This window comes from Talpa occidentalis, unplaced genomic scaffold (genome assembly GCF_014898055.3).
Source record: "Talpa occidentalis isolate TD23 unplaced genomic scaffold, MPIMG_talOcc4v2.1 talOcc4.2, whole genome shotgun sequence".
In the NCBI taxonomy this organism is placed as follows: domain Eukaryota; kingdom Metazoa; phylum Chordata; class Mammalia; order Eulipotyphla; family Talpidae; genus Talpa; species Talpa occidentalis.
Window position 1 is genome coordinate 142,406,008 of NW_023602073.1, and position 18,532 is coordinate 142,424,539.

An 18,532-nucleotide genomic window follows, 5' to 3' on the forward strand; every position below is an offset into this window, starting at 1 on the left:
TCACTGTCCTCAAATTTGGAAGTGCTCAAGACCAGAATTTAGTGTCCAAAATCTCCTGTGCACAGATTCTGATAGTTTATACTTGTCTAAAACAGGGTGATGGCCTTCAGTGGCCTTGGGTACAACAGGTTACTTGGTGGTTCCGTTTCTGAGTCAGTAAACACTAGAGGGAAAAAGCCCATGAAGGGCCTACATTTACCCCCCGCCCCCAACTTCACTTTGTCACTGGGGGCTTGTGAGCAGCACTTGGAGCTGTGCTCATTGCTGGAATATTTGGTTTTATGTCTACTTTTCCCGTTTCTAGTCTCTGCTCTTGGATCCATAACTGAGAAACGTAATTGTTTTATTTTATGTTTCTCAAGAGTCATTTTGACATCCAAGAAAAATTATTGTCATCAGGAAAAGAAACTTAGTTTTTTATATTTTCATGCAATTGAAGAGCTTAAAATATGCCTTATTGTTCTGAGTCAATGCCGCTTCTTTCATTTGTGGGCTTGAGGTTGGAGGGGAAGGTTTTTTTTTAATCTGGAAAAGAAGACTCATTTCATCCTCCCAGTAATCAGCCAGAGCGTCCAGAGAGACTGCACGGATATAAAGTATCTTAGTCACCACGGCCTCGAGTGTCAGGGGGGAAATGACTTGTGGGGGGGGATGACTCCTGTTCCCGAAGAGAGGACTCACAGGGAGCTGACAGTGACTGTCCCGGAGGCGCCGACACTGTCAGCTGAGCCTTCACCAGTTCCCCCTGTGCCCCATGGCATTAGGGCTGTGTTGGGAAGGACTGAGGATCGCATCACCCCAGCTGTCTGCATCTTTATCTCACTTGAAAAATGGGAAGCCCGAGCATGTCTCAGCATGACGCAGGATGGTCTGGGTGATTTTCCTCCAGGACAGTGACAAACTAGCCAGATTTGTGTGTTCTTCATATACTAGGAAATCTGGGCTTTGTTCAAGTGATAAATTTGAAAACTCCTTGGAATGCGTTTTTTAAGCAAACTATTAAATGGCACCATGTTCAGGCCCTCCTGTCGCCACCACCTCTCCCCCTCCTGGTAATGCTTCCACCTTTGCATTTCACTCTCACCTTTCGTCCAGGTAGACCACGTGTCACACTGATAGGCTGTGTGCCATTTGGCTTGTCATGGTTTCAATTTTGGAAGCAATTTTGTTAAGTTTCTACTGTCTTCATAACAACTATTTCTAATGCTTTACGTACCCTGAGCCTTAGTCACGTAACATTTCTCTCCTCCCTGTTAGATGGTTTCCATGGGGTGCTGTGAACATTTGGGGTATAGAGTCTTGGCTTCCTTTCAACTGCTGCCTCAGTCTGAATTCTGAGGAGGCGCCCACCCCACCCACCATTGTGAGGGTCAAGAGGTCGTGTATGGAACTTCGTCCGTGGGTGTCAGTATTTCCTAGAAATGCAGCTTAGACCTAAGTGAGTGTGCTCTGTTAGGGCAGAGGGCACACCTTGGAATCCAGGCTGCACAACCTGAGACTCACCGGCTTTCTCAAAGCCTATGCATCTGCACGCGTGTGCACATGTGCACACATGTGCATGTGTGTGGCAGCTAGCATAAGAATGGGTCCCAGGGGAGCACACCCCTGCCATCTTGCTAAGTCGCCTTGCATTTACGTGGATGGCTAAGGAGATTATGAAGAGGAAGAAATTCAGCTAAGCGTGATTGTTTCCCTGTTTTCTAGATCAATGTCCGAGTCACCACCATGGATGCGGAGCTGGAGTTCGCCATCCAGCCGAATACGACGGGAAAGCAGCTTTTCGATCAGGTTGGTCTCCGAATTTACGAGGGAAGATTCTCATTTAGGAAAACATTTTTGCAACATCTAAAATACTTGGTTTGCTAAGCCTGCTCCTGGCTTGCTGCTGGCCTTTCCGCGGATCACACTGTTTTCCCCACTTGCGGGGGCACCGCACCCCTGTGAACGTGTCCAGGCATCCCTGCTCACAGCCCGGGAGAGGACATCAGGGCCTGCAGCATCCTCAGCAGCAGGGGGCTGCATCCAGAGGCTGGGCTGCTGCTCCCCCATCTCCATGGTCCCCGGCTGGTTCTTGTGGGCGGCTTGGCAACTGGACAGCTGTGTGGCCGGATGCTGCCCCAGGCTTGAGCCGAGCCAGGCAAGTGCCTCTGCCAGTGGCTCCCTGGCTCTTTCTCCAACCAGTCAGCCATTTGCCTCTTTCTGTGGCCCACCTCATCACAGCCCCCGCTCCCCGTCGGCGCCCAATGCATTTTCCACCCGATAAACATACAGTAAAGGAAACTTAGTGGAAGTAAATAGGCTTAACATTTTTTTTTATTTCCATACATCTTTGTTGGGTGTATGGAGCTTGATGAAGACAGACTTGATGCCGTCATATGCAGAGTTCTGTGGGAAGGGTCTGCTTATCAACTTGGATCAGAATGGAAGGGCTGCCTGGAGGCAGTGGGGGCAGGAAGACAGCTCAGGGAGACCAAGACCCCAGACTTTCCTGGAGGTGTGCCCAGGGGTGAGCATGCTGGGGCTGAGTCTAATTTTCCTTGGCTGCTGATACCTCCTGGAAGTTGGGGGCATCTCTGCTGCCTCATGTCCTATCTTGTTGAGGCTTTGGGGGCTACAAACCATCTATCACCCTTGAGGTCATCAAGGAGAAAAGGTCAAAGTTCTGTACTATTTCATAGCATTATAAAGCTCAGTAACAGACATTTACATAATGCCTAGTAGGAGCAAGAAAAGTGCTCTTGTCTGTTGTATAAACCAGTTTGAAACCTGGCAGGTACTGGACCAGGCTCAGCTGCAGGCGAGGAAAGTCCCGGGCAGTGCTGGTCACTTAGGGGCTACTGCCTGTGTCCCTTATATCTGTGTCGGGAAGACCCTCCCACTCCGGCCTCTCACCTGCCTCCCTAGTCAGCACAGCTCACTAGATAGGTGGGTAGGTCCTTAGTCACCTCTGCCAGAGCAATTTCTCATTTCTGGATGATTATGCTTGAGAAGAAAAGAAATGAGGATTTAGAGAAAATAATTCAACCACCTTCAAAATCAGAAGATGTATTAACTATTGGAAATATCCTTTCATATTTATTAAATATTTGCCAACCCCATATTTTAAAAAGATTTATTTATGCGTAAAAGAACTGGGGTGCAGGCCACAGGTACAGGGGGTAAGAGGATTCACCAGAGACAGAGTGGATGACAGAACAGATAGATTTACTGAAATATACTGCTGAGGGGAGCAGCGGGCAAGACAAGAGAGGTCTGCTGCACCCTGTGGGTCAGCTCACTGGCCAGGGATTGAACTCATGCTGCAGTGGCTCTGGGTAGCTTCATAGTGCTGAGACTTAACCACCAGGGAGGCTCAGCTGTTCGTAATTTTGTTAATTTATTAACTATTTTCCTAGCCAAATATAATCTCAAATTGCTCAATCATTTTCCCAAAGAGATTGAAAACTATTTTCTTGTTCTTATTTTATTTGGTCTTGTTTGTCAAGCTTTATTTCAGAGGTCAGCACATTTTGTCTGTAAAGGCTTAGGTGGTGAACAGTCTGGGCTGGCGGGCTGCCTGGTCTCTGCCATAACTCCTCCACTCCGCTGCACATCATGAGAGCAGCTATAAACACACAAACCGTGAGCCTGACCATGTGCCAATAAAACTTTATTTATGAACACTGAAATTTTTACATAATTTTATTTTTCCCAGCCATTTAAAATATAAATATAAAACCCATTCTTAGTATTCAGGCTGCAAAATCAGTCTGCAAACCAGTTTTGGCCACCAGGCCCACAGCCTGTCCTGTCCCTGCTTCATGTGAAGACCTCCCTGGGTGTGGAGGAGGTACACAGGGGAGTGGGGGTGCTGTAACCCTAGTGCTGTTTTAAAATATCCTTTAGCTCTATCCTTAAGTTTGATATTCCATTGTCCTTTCTAATGTCTCTTAACGAAACATATGAGGTATTCAGCTCCAATAGGCCAGCCTCACTAAAGGGTGTTCATTGTGATTAAATAAAGAATCCTTTCCATGTTTTAAGGGACTCCTCTCAATGGGATTGGGGAAAACCAATGGACTGAACCTTAGGTGTTGTAACAAACAGCCTCCCCCTCCTGTTCCTTCTCCCACTAGTGTTAAGGGCAGGGCGGAAGGCGAGTTTTCAGGTGTCTGCCCTTGAGGTGGGCAGCACAGACCAGGACTTCTTGAGACCTGAGGCAGTGCAGAGCATTTTAATGGGAACAGTACATCACCCGGAAAACCGTGATGACTTCCAGGGTACAGCTCCCAGCTTTAGAGGGGGCAGGATCTACTCTGATGAGGGAATTCCTCTCTCGGCAGGCGGGCTTTGGGACAGAGGGCAAGTGTGCCGGCCCTGTGAACAGCAGCCGGCTTCCCCAGGAGGACCCCCGGGGAGACAGTGGACTGCACTCTTGCACCAAACCTAGAAATAGGACTAGGTGCTGACTGGGAAACTGGGAAGTGGAATTTCAGCAAATTTAGAAGCAATAGGTGACTGTCCCACTTCTTGACCATCTCTCATCCCTGAAGGTGGTTGCCCAGCAGGTGAACACCCCCACGTGCTAGGCCATCCCCGCTTTAGCCCATGAGCTGCATGCATGCATGCCTTCCTGCTGTATGCACTTGGGCACCAGGGCAGCGCGGCGCGCCTGCCCTGCGTGTGCGTGTGTGTGCATGTGCGCCATGCGTGCATAGGTGCCCATAGGTGCGTCTGCATCTGTGCAGGCATATGTGTGAGCCTTAGGCTAAGTGGAAATGTCCCTGGCTCTCTCCGTGCCATTATTTTAAGATCATGCACTGCTCCACCTCACCCAAATAGGATAAAAATATGTACTACTGCATTGGATGGGGCTGGACTTAAGGTAAAAATCTGCAGTTTTCTGAAAGAGCAGCCTACAGCAGGAGCAGTGGCTTTGGTTGGATGTGGCTGGTAGGGCCCTCAGGCCCGGGTAGCTCTGCCTGCAGCCCTGGGCCTGTGTCAGCCAGAGTACTTGCTGTGGTGAGAGGTTGGTGGTCCTCAGGCAAGTTTGTAGCACTTACCCCGTTTCTGGGTGAGCAGGGAGGGTGACAGGTCTTGATGGTGACAAGCAGACTCTTGCGACACCAGGCCTGGTCTGCAGCCGAGGAGGAGGCAGCGCAGAGCGGAGCCACCTGGGATTTCAGGTTGATTTTAAGCAAGTGCCCCAGATACCCAATTGGTCGTTTCAGTCTGTTTTGTCTGTTTATTCGAATACAGCAGAAGCTGTCTGTGTATAGAATGGGAACCTCTTTTTTTAAAGTATTAAAAGGTACATGAGGCCTGGGACTTGGTTTGGGTGATGCTCAGCCAGCCCTGCAAGCTGCCTTCCTGCTGCCAGGACACAAGAACGACCCGCCTGGGCTCTTCTGCGAGGGAGGGGCCGCGGGAGACTGGTTTCCTGGGACTGTGAAGAATTTTAACGTGTCAAATCCTCCTGATGACCGAGGGTTGAAGTCCCCTCCTGAGCACCCCAAAGCTGCTACCGGAAGTCTGCGGCCTTCCGAGTCCTCCCTTCCCAAGACTGCCTTCCCCTGAGGCCAGTGAAGTCGCAATGCCCGGGCCAAGTGGCCCAGAGGCTGAGGGCAGCCAGGGGCCCACATCCTCCTTTGCTGCATGCTGGGAACCTTGAGCCTATTGTCCCCTGGGCACACCTGGCAGGTGACGCGCTCACCTGTGGCACGTGGTCACGGCAGGCTTCGGGCCGTGCCCGACGTGCTGGGTGCTCACCCTCACCCAGCTTGTCCTCGGCACAGCACAGGAGGAATGTGAGTTTTTAAGGCTTAAGGCTTAAGCCTGAGATTGCTCAAGTTGATGTGAAAGGTTAACTCACTCCATGGCTTGGGTGGAAGGGCCTCCTGTGGTGACAAGTCCATGAGCTGCGTGTGGGAGCGGCAGCGGGTGGGTGCTGCCACCGCCGCCCCTGAGTTCTCACAGTGTGCCCCTCCCACAGGTGGTGAAGACCATCGGCCTTCGGGAAGTGTGGTACTTCGGTCTCCAGTATGTGGATAATAAAGGGTTTCCTACCTGGCTGAAACTTGATAAAAAGGTAAGCAGAGGTGACTCTCCACAGGGTAATTGGGTGTTGTTCTGCCCCGTTGACATGGAAACAGGAACACCTTACTCTGTCTTTTGTTTTTTTGTTCTTTTTCGTTTGTGCAAAAGTTTTCATAGACAAAAGGGTCGCAGGTTTCCAGTAAAGGGGATGTTGGTTGGAAATTCGATCCCGCATCTCCTCTCTGCCCTCTCACCTGCGCACGGCGGGCCTGGGCTGAGCTGTCAATTGCTTCAGGTTGTTTCTCTGACGAGATTGCTAATCTGCTAAGCCATGAATCATGGCTGTTTTGTAAGAACCTGCTACTGCTTTGTTTGAACGTTGCTGGGTTATCTTCCAACTCTAAAGGCTCGATGAGCCTATGAATAATAACAAAGAAGAGCAAAAAACTACATGTGTTTTCCCCAACTTGAAAACTAGCCCCTCCCCAGGACCTGCTGCCCTCCTGTGTTCCCGTGATAAGTCAGGAGGGCAGCTGGAGCGTGAAGGCGAGAGTCCTGTGGCCCAGCGTGGGCTGGACACAGGTGCCCCCTCACTGGCCGTGAGGCCAGGTTGCTTCTAAATTCAAGTTTTGTGGGATGGCACACTTGGTCCCGGGAGCTCCGGGGACTGGAGAGCTCCCAGGTCAATAAGGGGTCATGTGAGGTTTCCAGCTCTGTGGTGGTCCAATAGCAGGACTTTAAGTCTGCCTTTTCTGGGTCTTATATGCTAAGGAGGCAGCTTTCAGAAGAAACACCAACTCCTGAAAACTGCCCAAGGGCCCCTTTGAGTGAGTGTGACCAGCCCGTGTCTGGGCAGGCGGGTCTTGCTCTTGCCAACTGTGTGGGGCTTTGGTCGTTGTCCAGGTGTCCGCCCAGGAGGTCAGGAAAGAGAACCCTCTCCAGTTCAAGTTCCGGGCCAAGTTCTACCCTGAGGATGTGCCTGAGGAGCTCATCCAGGATATCACCCAGAAGCTGTTCTTCCTGCAAGTCAAGGAGGGAATTCTCAGCGATGAGATTTACTGCCCACCTGAGACGGCCGTGCTCCTGGGCTCGTACGCCGTGCAGGCCAAGTTTGGAGACTATAACAAAGAGATACACAAGTCGGGATACCTCAACTCTGAGCGGCTGATCCCCCAGAGGTGAGCAGGGGGTGGCAGGCCTGGGCCACGGCGGCCCAGAGAGGCCTGATATGTGTGAGGAGGCCCAGAGCTAAGGACTCTTCAAGGGCAGTTTTCTGGCCTGAGTGCAGCCCCACGCTGCCCCCTCACACTGACCAGCCAGTCGTGTCCCTGGGGCCCAATGATCCCCCCCACAGGCTCTGATAAAGAAGCATGGCAGGGACTGAGGAATGCTTGGCTTGCCACATGGGGGCCCACAGCTGGGTGCAGCTTCTGAGGCCAGTGACTCGGCTTCTCTGCTGTGTGGTCAGCAGGCCCTGTTCAGTCTCTATCTGCTGATGGTCACATGAACGACCCCTTGGGAAGAAGAGGCCTCTTAAAATAAAACGCCTTTTAAAGAATACAGTTTTCCCGGGAGGATGGGGTGTCTTGTTCTGGGTTCTGAATCTCCCGGGCCGTTGTTTGTCATCAGCAGAAAGGCCAACCTCAGACTTAGAAACAGGCGCTTTTTGTGTGTTATTGAAAGAGAAGTCAAGCTTTGCTTGAGGAGGTGCCCATAATCTGTCTCACGCCCCATGGGGTCTCCTCTTATCTCCCCAGGGTCATGGACCAGCACAAGCTCACCAGAGACCAGTGGGAGGACCGTATCCAGGTGTGGCACGCCGAGCACCGCGGGATGCTCAAGTGAGTGGCTGCCAGATGCCTGCCGTCTGCCCAGGGCTCCAGTCAGGGCCTCCGGGGACCAGGCTCCAGGCCCAGTGCAGGCAGAGCGGGAGTGGCTGGGTGCTGAGTGCTGTGGGGGTCCCCCAGCAATACCAGGTTTTCCTGCTTGAGGTGGGAGGCACTTTAGCATAAGCTTTCATGCTTGGAAGCTTCTCCCTTCCTTGTTCTAGAAGAAGGTCTGCAGCTCCCCTTTAGTCTAGTGAGGGCTCTCTGCACATGCACTAGCAAGTCGGTCCTTCTGTCCAGCGCAGGGGTGCTTACTGCTCATGGTGGCCGTGTGGTTGCCTTCACTGCATGCGTAAGTGGGAATCACGGACCCTGAGTGAGAACACTTGCTAGGAAAGAGCGAGACCAGGAAGTAAAGGAGCAATGTGGCGTGACCTGCAGCCTGTCGGCTAGGGCTAGAGCTCCGCCATCCTGGGCCCTCCTCCCAGGCAGGGCGGCATCTGCACGGTCCTCACCTCTGGTCATGGGCAGTTTGGAGCTCAGAGACATCATGTGCTTAGCATTTCCTGCCTGACCCAAGTGTCTTTTATGGAGGAAAATAACTAACCCAAGTGATGGCTGCCAGTGAGGAGCAGCGCAGCCCCAATGCCTCTGGGCAAGAGGTAGAGAAGGCCCGTGCCCAGCACTGGACTGAGGAAGCTGCCTCCAGAGCAGCCGGTCCCAGCCAGTTCCCTCAGAATGTGTGGGGATCTGGAGCCCCACTCGGGGTCGGGGTGCACGTGGCCAGCAGAGGGACGGACTAGAGCAGGCAGCGGGAGCCCCTCCAGCGAGATCTGCCGCAGGGAGACCCTGGCAGTGGTTTCCCTTTCAGGGCGGAGCTCACACTAATGCTTCTGCTCATGTTCGTCCCCACTAGAGACAGTGCCATGCTGGAGTATCTGAAGATTGCCCAGGACCTGGAAATGTATGGAATCAACTACTTTGAGATAAAAAATAAGAAAGGAACAGACCTTTGGCTTGGAGTTGATGCCCTCGGACTGAATATTTATGAAAAAGATGACAAGTGAGTGGAACTTCACAAATTGCCTCCATCTGCTGGGGTGGTGGGCCTGGAAAGAATGGAGTTCAGGGCAAGAATGTGGGTTGCGGTTGACATTTCATCTAGCAATGTAACTGGCCCAGGGGAGACTCTTGATGCCTTCTCATGCCAGCGGCCAGCAGAGGCCTGCACTATTCCTCACCTGTCACCATCCCACATTCCCAGCACGCATAGCCAGGGCCCAGCAGGGGCGCCCCAAGGTCTTGACTTGACTCTGGGCGCATACAAAGGGGCGGCCGGAGGCACCAGCCGCGTGGTTCCAGCCATCCTCGTGGCTTGAGATTTGTGTTGATCCAACCAAAAATATTTTTCATACTATCAGAGACCTCAGATTCTATAAACAATGTCCTTTCTGTACACTTTTGCTCGCTCTGGATCCATTGTTGCGTAGGACCTGCTAGTGCGGGGCGGCGTGGAGTAGGCCAGGCCTCCCATTGGCTTCCCTGGCCCATCCCTGTGGCTACAGACACTGCATTTATGCCCTTTGCTGCCACCGCACCAGATACATGGAAAACGTCATTCTGAGTCACTATGGGCACGTTTTCCATGATGGTTCCTGGAGAATAAGCCAATATTCTTGATTTTTCTAGTTAGTAGCTACCTCACTCTAAGAGACAGTAGGAGGAAACTCTTCTGGGAAAAGAAGGCTCATGTTCGCCACTGGCCTCTGCTCTGAAGGGCTCCCCCAAACACACCCCAATGGTGCCTCTCAGGCTTCAGGCACTGACTGAGAGGAACAGTGCCTCTGTCAGTAGGCTCCCCGGGGCTGTAGGCAAAGCCCAGCCTGTCAACCTGGTTCTTGCATCGTGAGCGTGGGCAGTGGGCCCAGCATTGTGGCTTGAGTGTGCACAGGCCTTGGAACTAGGGCAGAGCTGGGCGTCCTGGCCCCTCCCAGCGCGGGCTGTTCCTGCACATAGTGGCTCCTGCATATTTGCACGCCGCACCCGTCTCGCTGGTCTCAGGTGTTCGTGTTGTCAGCTCCCCCACAACACGAGGTTGGGGTTGTTCCCCAACCCCCGGCATTTGTGATCAAATGGCACTGCTTTTGACAAATGACAGCCCTACAGCCTCTGTGAAGTCCCACCAGGTGTGCCCTTGCCACTGCACACACAGGTGGATGTCACTGGGGCTGGGTGGGGTCTGGGCCAGGCAGTGCCAGGACCTTCACTGAGTGGGCGGGCAGGAGGCCTGCATCCAAGGGCCTCACTCTCCCCGGGAGGAAGGGTGCCATTGGGCGTGACTCAGGCTGTGCTCACCAGAGAATCCCTGGCTTTCCCCAGAGCCTCTAGGTAGCTCTCCCTGGGGGTGCCAACCAGGCTGTAGAGGAACACGAGCATTCTGGGAAGCAAGGGGCTCCTGGAGGCCCTGAGTGGGAGTCTGGGGCTGGTTAACTGGGCAGCAGGGCCCGTGGGATTCACGTGGGAAATAACCTCTGTCTTTGACCTCATTTCTTGAACGACCAGATCCTGTAGCAGCCACGTTCAGGGCTGTCCAAACAGGTTTTACAAGCTGCAGAAAGCAGCCATAGGCAAGAACTTGCTCATGTCAGCTGGTAACTACCCCCAACCCACATAAATGTACATTTTTCCAAGTAAAATTTCCAGCGACCTGCTCATTCAGTCCTCTTCCTGCTCTCCTTCCTCACACCCCACTTTATTTTTTTTATTTTTATTTATTTGTACAGGCCAGATGTGTGGGAGAGTAAGAGGATTCACCAGAGACAGAGTAGGGAGCAGAACAGGCAGATTGACCAAATAGACTGCTGAGGGGAGCAGCGGGGGAGACAGGAGAGGTCTGTCTCGCCATGTGGGATTCTCGCTGGCCGGCTGGGATGGAACCAGCGCTGCAGAGGCTGTGGACAGCTTCACAGTGTAGCACTCAACCCACTGCGCCACCAGGGAGGCCCTCATACCCCACTTTAGTGGTGAAACTGGCAGTTCACTCAAAGGTGTCTTCGCCCCAGAAAAAGTGATGGCCCCAGGGCCAGCCTCGCCTTTGCCCCTCACACCCCCGCCCCTATGAAACATTAATCCAGACAATGAATCAGTAGATTTTTTTTCCCCTTTGAAACAAATGTTGACAGCAACAAATGACCCAACAAATGTTGGGTGCCAGGATGGGCGGGAGACTGGCTCGGTGCTGGGGGGCGGGGGGTGAGGAGCGCCAAGACCACTGGTCCCGTCGCAGGACTGCCCCTGCCCCCGCCTGGGTGACCGGTGTCCTTGGAGCCTTGTTCGAGTGAGAAAGCATATGCCCACCCTGGGAGCTGGGTGATGAGAGACATAGTGACTGCAAGAGGCTGCAAACACACCCCCCCCCCTCATTTTACTAAAATGCTTATCCTTTTTGGTATTAAATATTCTCCATTTGGGAAATGGCTGCAGGGGTCGCTTTCATGGTGTGCGGAACCACCGGGTGGCAGGGAGGACTGAGAGCCAGTGTCCTTTTCTTTCTGGTCTTAAACCCTTAGATCAGGAGCGGTGGGGACATGGACAGGGAGGAAGTGGGCATTGGTAGCTTGGGGACTGGGAGAGTTCAGGGCAGCTGGGCATCCTTAGACCCAAAACAAAACAGCAGAAGCCAGCAGGACAAAACTGAAAGATCCTGCCCCCAAGCCCTGTAGTTCTTTAAAAGCGCTCTTTTTCTTCACGTGTGGAGTATACGTAACAAAACTGCACGTATGCTGGCAAAGCACAGCAGAAACAAACCTTAGACTTGGTGGAAAATGTGCTGGTTACCAGCAGGAACAGGGGAGAGAGGAGTGAGTGAAGCTGAAGGGAGGAGGAAAGATGTAACCCCAAAGTTATACACATGTAAATGACTGACATTAATAATAATAAAAAAATTAAGACAGACGCCTATTTGCCCCTCCTAGGGCTCCCCTCCCAGGGCTCACTCCCACCTATGAAGCTGCTGGTGGGAGGGCTCCAGCTAGCGATTCAGTTAACCCTTTAAGGGAGAGGATGTTGAAAAGCTTTGCAGACAAGTTGGGGACCAAATCAAGAAACAGGGTTCTTTTCCTTACTTGGGGTTGTAAATGAGATGTTTCGATTTACATTTCCATTTGATTAGCTGTAGAAATGATGTTTCAGGCACATTATAATAAGCCACTGAGAAGGGTCGTGCTGTCTCTGACAAGGCTGTCAGAATATGTTAACTGTGGCTTCCCGGGGTGCTGGGACGGTCCACCTGGGATGGAGGTGATTGTGCTGATTGTGTGATTTTGTTTTAGTGCCTGTGCCCATCACAGGTGTCAGACTGTTCTCTCCTTTCTGGTTTTGGAACCCCAACTTGAGCACAGACATGTCCAGTAGTCTCTTATAGAAGTTTGCCATGGCGAGACCCCCAGCTCCACCTCCTGTAGTGAGGAGCTTGGAAGCTCCACTCACATGGGCCGAGGAGAGAGCCCATCCTGCGATGGGCCAGGAGAGGTGGGGTTCCTGTAAGTGTGCCTGGCAGACGGCAGTAGAGAAAGGAAGTGGGGAGATGCAAAACAGTGTTACGGTCGTCAGTGTGTTTTGAACTTAAATCCTGAGCTGTTTTTTCCAATTGGAAATATTTCTAGACTTTATCAGGTTTCCAAAAAGTAGTGGAAGGAATCCCCACATGCCCTTCGCCCAGCTTACAGAACCATAGCGCAAGTTTGGAAATCAGGAAGTAACACCTGTAGCCCAGGTAGCCGTGTGAGTCATCTGCCCCAGGACCTGCCAGGAGACACCTATGTCTCCCTGTGAACCCCCTCAGCCCCTCTCCTTCCACCTGGGACGTTTCCACAGTCTGTCTTATGATGTCACAACCTTGCCACTTCTTGCCTTAAGAAGGCCCTCAACTTGTTGGCCTGGTGCTTTCTCTGAAATAGATTCAAGTTTTGCATTTGGGGCCAGAGCCTCACGCAGGTGCTGCTGGGCCTCCCAGGCCTCTCCTGGGGTGGTGCCGCTTACTATGCCTGTCACTGCGGCCCGGCCACAAGGTGTCTCCCTGTGAATCCACTGTCCTTCCTTTCATGACTGAGAAGTGTATTTCAGGAAGATACTTTGAAACTATATAAATATCTTGTTTCTTATCCTATTTTCCACCTTTTAATTCTAATGTCCATTGATGAGTCTTGCATGAAAGTTATCACACCATAATTCCAGAAATGAATTTTATAAAATTATTTCTTTCACATGTGTTATTTGTATTCTGTAAGAAAACAATTTCTCTTCTCCATTTGTTGTTTAATTATTGATATTACTATGGATTCTTAGTAATATCAATAATTAAAGCCACAGTGAGGGGCCTAAAATTGAAAGACTGATGTGAACAGGAGCATATCTAAAGGGCCTAGAGCCTGAGCCGCGGGCCGCCCCTGGCTTAACCCGGGACTCTAGGAGCTGTTGCTGACGATGAACTGGGCGTCCTGGCTTCCCAGCTTTATACTTGTTAAGTTCCGCTAATGTAATGCATTCACGTACCTCTTGTACCTCTTGGAGCCAACGAAGCACACACCTAATCTCCCACCTTTGTTTTTTCACCAGGTTGACCCCAAAGATTGGCTTCCCGTGGAGTGAAATCAGAAACATCTCTTTCAGTGACAAAAAGTTCGTCATTAAGCCCATCGACAAGAAGGCACCTGTGAGTTCATACGGGTTCGGCTCAGGCTGCCATCTGACGTTCTCAAGGCTGAGTGGGTTTCTGGGATGACAGTCAGACTTCCCGTCCGAGTGAGCAGGAGCCAGTGATACTCAGAAGCACCTGGGGGCTGGGAGAGTTTTGAGCAGGTTATGCTGAGGGTCAAAGGGCCCTGGGGGCATGTGACTGACCTCCATGGGGAGGTAGCTGTTGAGTCCAGGTGTCAAAAGCTGGCTGTTCCTGTTTTCAGTGTTCTCCATTCTTACAAAGAAAAGGGCAGCTCTGAGTCACTGTGCTTTTCTCAGTAGTAAGCATTTCACAAAATGCTGCGTGTCTGGGCTCTGGAAGATGTTCATGTTCAAGTAGAAAACCCACTGCCTCTGGTCAGGTTGCAGGGGTGCAGTGCCCGCCCACACCCAGCTGGGGCATGACTGCTGGTGGCTACCACCATGAGCCTTGGTGTGATTACATTCAACCTTGTTCAGAAAAGTCACACTTGCCTCCTGAGCACTGCTGGTCCCTGCTGGCTTCCCTCTCCCTGCCCTCTGCCCCGCGGGGTCTTCACACTGCACCCTCACATGAGCACTGACTGGGAAAGGTCGGTTGCAAGATGAGAGGCGGGCGTGGTCCCAGGAGCACTCAGCTGCAAGGACCCTCGCCTCCTGGAGCTGGAGGAATAGGGTCTGTTAGCTGCAAAATCTGGTGCCTCGGAGCAGTTGATTTTGGTTTTTATGTTTCTTCTGCTAAATTTAAATTGTAAGTTTTGTTTGCATGGAAGATTTAAGACATGCGTAGTGTAATGTGTGGTGGAGTGACTGAGGATTTGATTTTGTAATCAGAAATCTGGTTCTTTAAAAAAATGCCACTTGGGGAAATTCTGTTCTCTTCCTTCCAGCCTCGCCTGAATTTTACCAAAGGAGTAGCCTGGAAAGGATTTGTGTCTCAGTTACAGAGTCAGGCTCAGTGAGGTAGACGCAGATGGTGGTCCCGGCCTCGGAGCCCAGGGCCCACGCTTGGCATGGCTGACCCCAAGCTGCAGAGTGGGCGTCGCTGTCCCGCTGCCCCTCCCTGGGTGGGCAGTGAGGCCCACAGTGTGAAAACCCGAGGTCTAGACACGGCCTGTGGAAGTGTTTTCTTTACTGCAAATGCTTCCTGCTGTTTGCAAGCTCCCGACCGCTGCTCCAAGGGTAGTTGTAGTCATTTAACGTTGAACTGACATTTAAGTCAGACCCTGCGGTGCTGGGAAACCCTAAATCCATCTGCAATACATGACGCAGGTCATTGCGGGGACCCCATTAGCCCTGAGACTGGGTGACTGGCAGAGCAAGATGCTCCTGGTCAGTAAGGGGCTAATTTTTCAAACAATTTTTGTTTTGTCTTTGTTTTAAATTTGGCTGACAGAAGCAGGGGGCCTAGAGCAGCCTGTTTAAGGATTAAGTTGTGTTTTTTCAAAATTTTGTCCCAAGTGTTGCTTTTGAAAAGCTGCAGAGTATTTCCCGATCATAAACTTCCAAGCAAAGACAACCCTGATGCCCTCTGCGTGGATCAGGTGATCACGCTTGTACTGCGTGAAGCCACCGGATAGAGAAAAACAAGGAGGCAGACGCTCACTGGCTGCAGGCTGCACGCTGCATGAGCAGACGGCCCGCCCGCCGAAGCCTGCAGTCTAGTGGAAAGAAGGAGAAAAACAAGTAAATCAAGTAATACAAACTGGCTGGCAGTGGGTTTAACAGTGCAGCTGTGATTAAATAACAAATCAGGATAAGGGGGTAAGGAGGAGATGAGTTGGGCTGGGAAAACCTCCCAGAGGAGCCCCGTGGGGAGGGGTACGACGTGAGTTGCCGGTGAGGAGCGTGCACCTTGCACCCTCCACGCCTCCCTCCTAGGCCGCATGGCCCAGACTTTGTACTTGGGCCAGTGGAAAATTTCCCAGGTTAACCTTTCACCGAGAAGATAGAGAAGGAAACCCCAGAGCTGGAGCTCACATCCTGGCAGCTCAGAGTCCTGTGTCTCAGGTGACATGTGCAGGGTACCCCACCACACTGGTGACCATGTCCAGTCCTGCTCAGTGTCCCAGCACCGGCCCCGAAAAGCCCATTTCTCCTCCCTGCCCGGGGGACTGTGGTTGTCTGAGGCTGCATCCGGACACTGGCTGGACCACGCCCCCCGGGCATACGGAGGTCCAGAGCCTGCCCAGGTGCCCTGTGTGGGGCCGGGACGAGCTGTCCCTCCCACCCCCTTCAGGGAAGGACCTCGTGGGAAAGGCAGAAGGCCCTCGGTCACCTGGCTTAGTATTTAAGTTTTGAGATTATGCAAAAATGAAAACCCACGTCAGACTGTGAGCGGCTCTTTGCTTGGCTTCTCCATCTCCTGAGCACTGGGGGATGCGGCCCCGCTCTCCTCCTCCCTGGCTTCCGTCGGGGCCATTAGTTCTCGGCCGCTGGAGAGGCCGGCGGGGTTGTGGGTTGTGTTAGAGGCATGCATGGCCGGCTCGGATAAGAAATCTTTAAGTAAGTAAATACTAGTTTTCCGTTTTTGTTTCTAACTTGACACCAAGGCAGCCGGGGAGTCCCTCGGCCTGGCCCCATCAGCCGGGGCCCACGAGCTGCATTGTCCCTGCACTTCTCAGCACCATCTCTGGCCCTTGCTCTGTGAGGAGATGCTTCCTGCAACTCTGTCCCTCAGTTTTTTTTTAGAGGGACTTTTCTAAGGAGGAGCTGGTGCTGGTCAGAGCTTTTCTGCCAATGCCTCGGAGCCAGTTGAGCCGTGTGGCTGTCACGGCCAGAACACAGGATTGATTTCTCTTGTGTAACAAGAGATAGGTGGGTAATAAAAATACCTGCTGCTCCCAGCTCTGCAGACGCCTCCCCGGGAAACCCGATGACTTAATCACAAGTGTGTGAAACCCCAAGGAGGGCCCCACCCTGGAAGCCCGTGGGCTCCGGACAACAGGGCACTCTCCCTGCTTTCTGGGGCAGGAGAAGAGATGGAGACGCTAAGTAGGCCTCTTTGGGCATGTTGTGCTCACCCGCGGGCCTGTGGGTGGCCCAAGTCACTAGCACTGTTGATCGCAATCACCCTTTTCCTGGCCCAGTGATGGAATCTGGGTGCCGAGGGCCTCATGATCAAGATTGAGACAAGAAAGGAAAAAAGGAAAAGGAAGCACACAGGCATTTTTAAATAATGAGGATTTCCAAGCTGCAGTTCCCCTGAGTCACCCACATTATTCACAGCACAGCAGGAAGCTGGGGACCTGGCTGCTGTGACCCAAACTACTACACACGCAGCATGGGGTTCTCACGAGAAGGCCTCCCTGCTCGCAGCCATGAGTGCTGGTGACCAGCGGGCCACACCGCCCTGAGTCCTTCAAGCCTCATCTCCTTTGCTCCTGCAGCTACCCCACCCAGCAGCAACTGTCCTGTCATGCCTTTGGGGGTATAGGGGTGTCCGTGCCGCATGCATCCTGTGGTCACAGGCTGTCAATCACCCCCAGATATGCTCTGAGCCCCTGAATCCTCAGCTTCGGTCGGTCCTGGAAGTAGATGAGCGAATATGGCCCTGCTCTCAGGGGAGCGGTTGGTGAGGGCCAGCACCACAGCTGACCCTTCTGTCAGGTACAGGCCACAGGAGTAGTGCAGGGAGCAGGCAGGGCACGGGATGAGCTTCCGTCATCCCAGACAAGTGTCAGTGTCCTCAGGCCTGTGGGGCTGGACTGGACATTCCAAGGAGCAGGGGCTATTTGAGGCAGTGCCTGGGTATGGAGGAGGCCAGTGAGGTGAGCGAAGGGAGGTCGGGCCAGAGCTGAGCCCTCCCGTGTGCCAGGCCAAGATGTCTCGACCCAGCTAACAAACCAGCACTGAAGGCCCAGTGTTCCTGCTAGTAGCCTAGTAGCCGAGGGAGGTGAAAGGTCAAGGCAGTGGAGACGGGCGCTCGGAAGGTGAAGTTGGGGTGGTCCTGGAAGGATGAGGCAGCGGCTGCAGGGCCGGCGAGGACAGACAGGTTGACCTGCAGAGTCAGCAGCACAGGACAGACCTTGGGCAGGCCCCACAGCCCAGCATCCTGGCTCTGGCACCTCGCTGACCCCATCGTCAGCAGAACCCATCTGGCCCCCGTGTTTGTCCTTTTGAAATGGTATCTAGAACTTCATTAGTTTTGGAAGAAGAAAACCAAGGAAAGGGCCCGAGTCAGCATCCCCTGTTCTGTCCACAGGACTTTGTGTTCTATGCCCCTCGCCTGCGCATCAACAAGCGGATCCTGCAGCTGTGCATGGGGAACCACGACCTGTACATGCGCCGCAGGAAGCCCGACACCATCGAGGTGCAGCAGATGAAGGCCCAGGCCCGGGAGGAGAAGCACCAGAAACAGATGGAACGGTGAGCGAGGGAAGGGGCGTGTGCCCTGGGGCAGGACGGTTGGGCACCGGGGCTCTGCTGCAAACCAAGTCCAGACCCCCGGCGCGGCCTGTGATCTCTGCCTGCAGCTCCAACCCTGGGCCCTGGACGAGGCAGGTGAGGCACTTGGGATAGCTGAGTGGTCCCTGAGGTGACTGGCTGTTAAGTGTGTTGACACAACTTGCTGCCAGGCCTGAGCCTGCCCGTGCCACCTGCAAGGTGCTGTCTCTGCATATTAGTAATCGGTGTAGTGGTTGGACCGCCCTGTAGTTCAGGGCAAGGTGATTGGCAGTGACCTTCGGGAAAGAAGGTTTATTACTTACAGGGCCTGGAATTTCCCAGGCACTCCTGGTCACACAGCGAGGTCTCTGGAGAGAGTGCACAGGCCTGGGGTCCTGCTTTCACTGGGGTCAAGTGGGGGTGGGGCTAGGGTTTCGCGGGCTCACCCCTTATAGGGAATTTAAAACCTCAGCAGGGATTTAAGTGCTGGGAGAGAGAAAAAGGGAAGAGACACACGTGGCCCGAATGACCAGTTTTCTCAGCGAGCCAGCCCCAAAAACAAAGGTCCATGGCTGGCAGCGTGCACCGGG

The 18,532-nt window shown here is 52.9% G+C and overlaps 1 protein-coding gene across 1 annotated transcript in view; it reads left to right on the plus strand.

Moving 5' to 3' along the window:
• Nucleotides 1-18,532, plus strand: part of EZR (ezrin) — a 44,578-nt gene that overhangs the window by 21,901 nt on the left and 4,145 nt on the right. Inside the window, exons 2-8 of the mRNA XM_037520572.1 lie at nucleotides 1,705-1,788; nucleotides 5,972-6,067; nucleotides 6,919-7,193; nucleotides 7,773-7,856; nucleotides 8,758-8,904; nucleotides 13,458-13,554; nucleotides 17,761-17,924. Coding sequence (XP_037376469.1) covers nucleotides 1,705-1,788; nucleotides 5,972-6,067; nucleotides 6,919-7,193; nucleotides 7,773-7,856; nucleotides 8,758-8,904; nucleotides 13,458-13,554; nucleotides 17,761-17,924 — 947 coding nt within the window. The remainder of the gene's footprint in view (nucleotides 1-1,704; nucleotides 1,789-5,971; nucleotides 6,068-6,918; nucleotides 7,194-7,772; nucleotides 7,857-8,757; nucleotides 8,905-13,457; nucleotides 13,555-17,760; nucleotides 17,925-18,532) is intronic.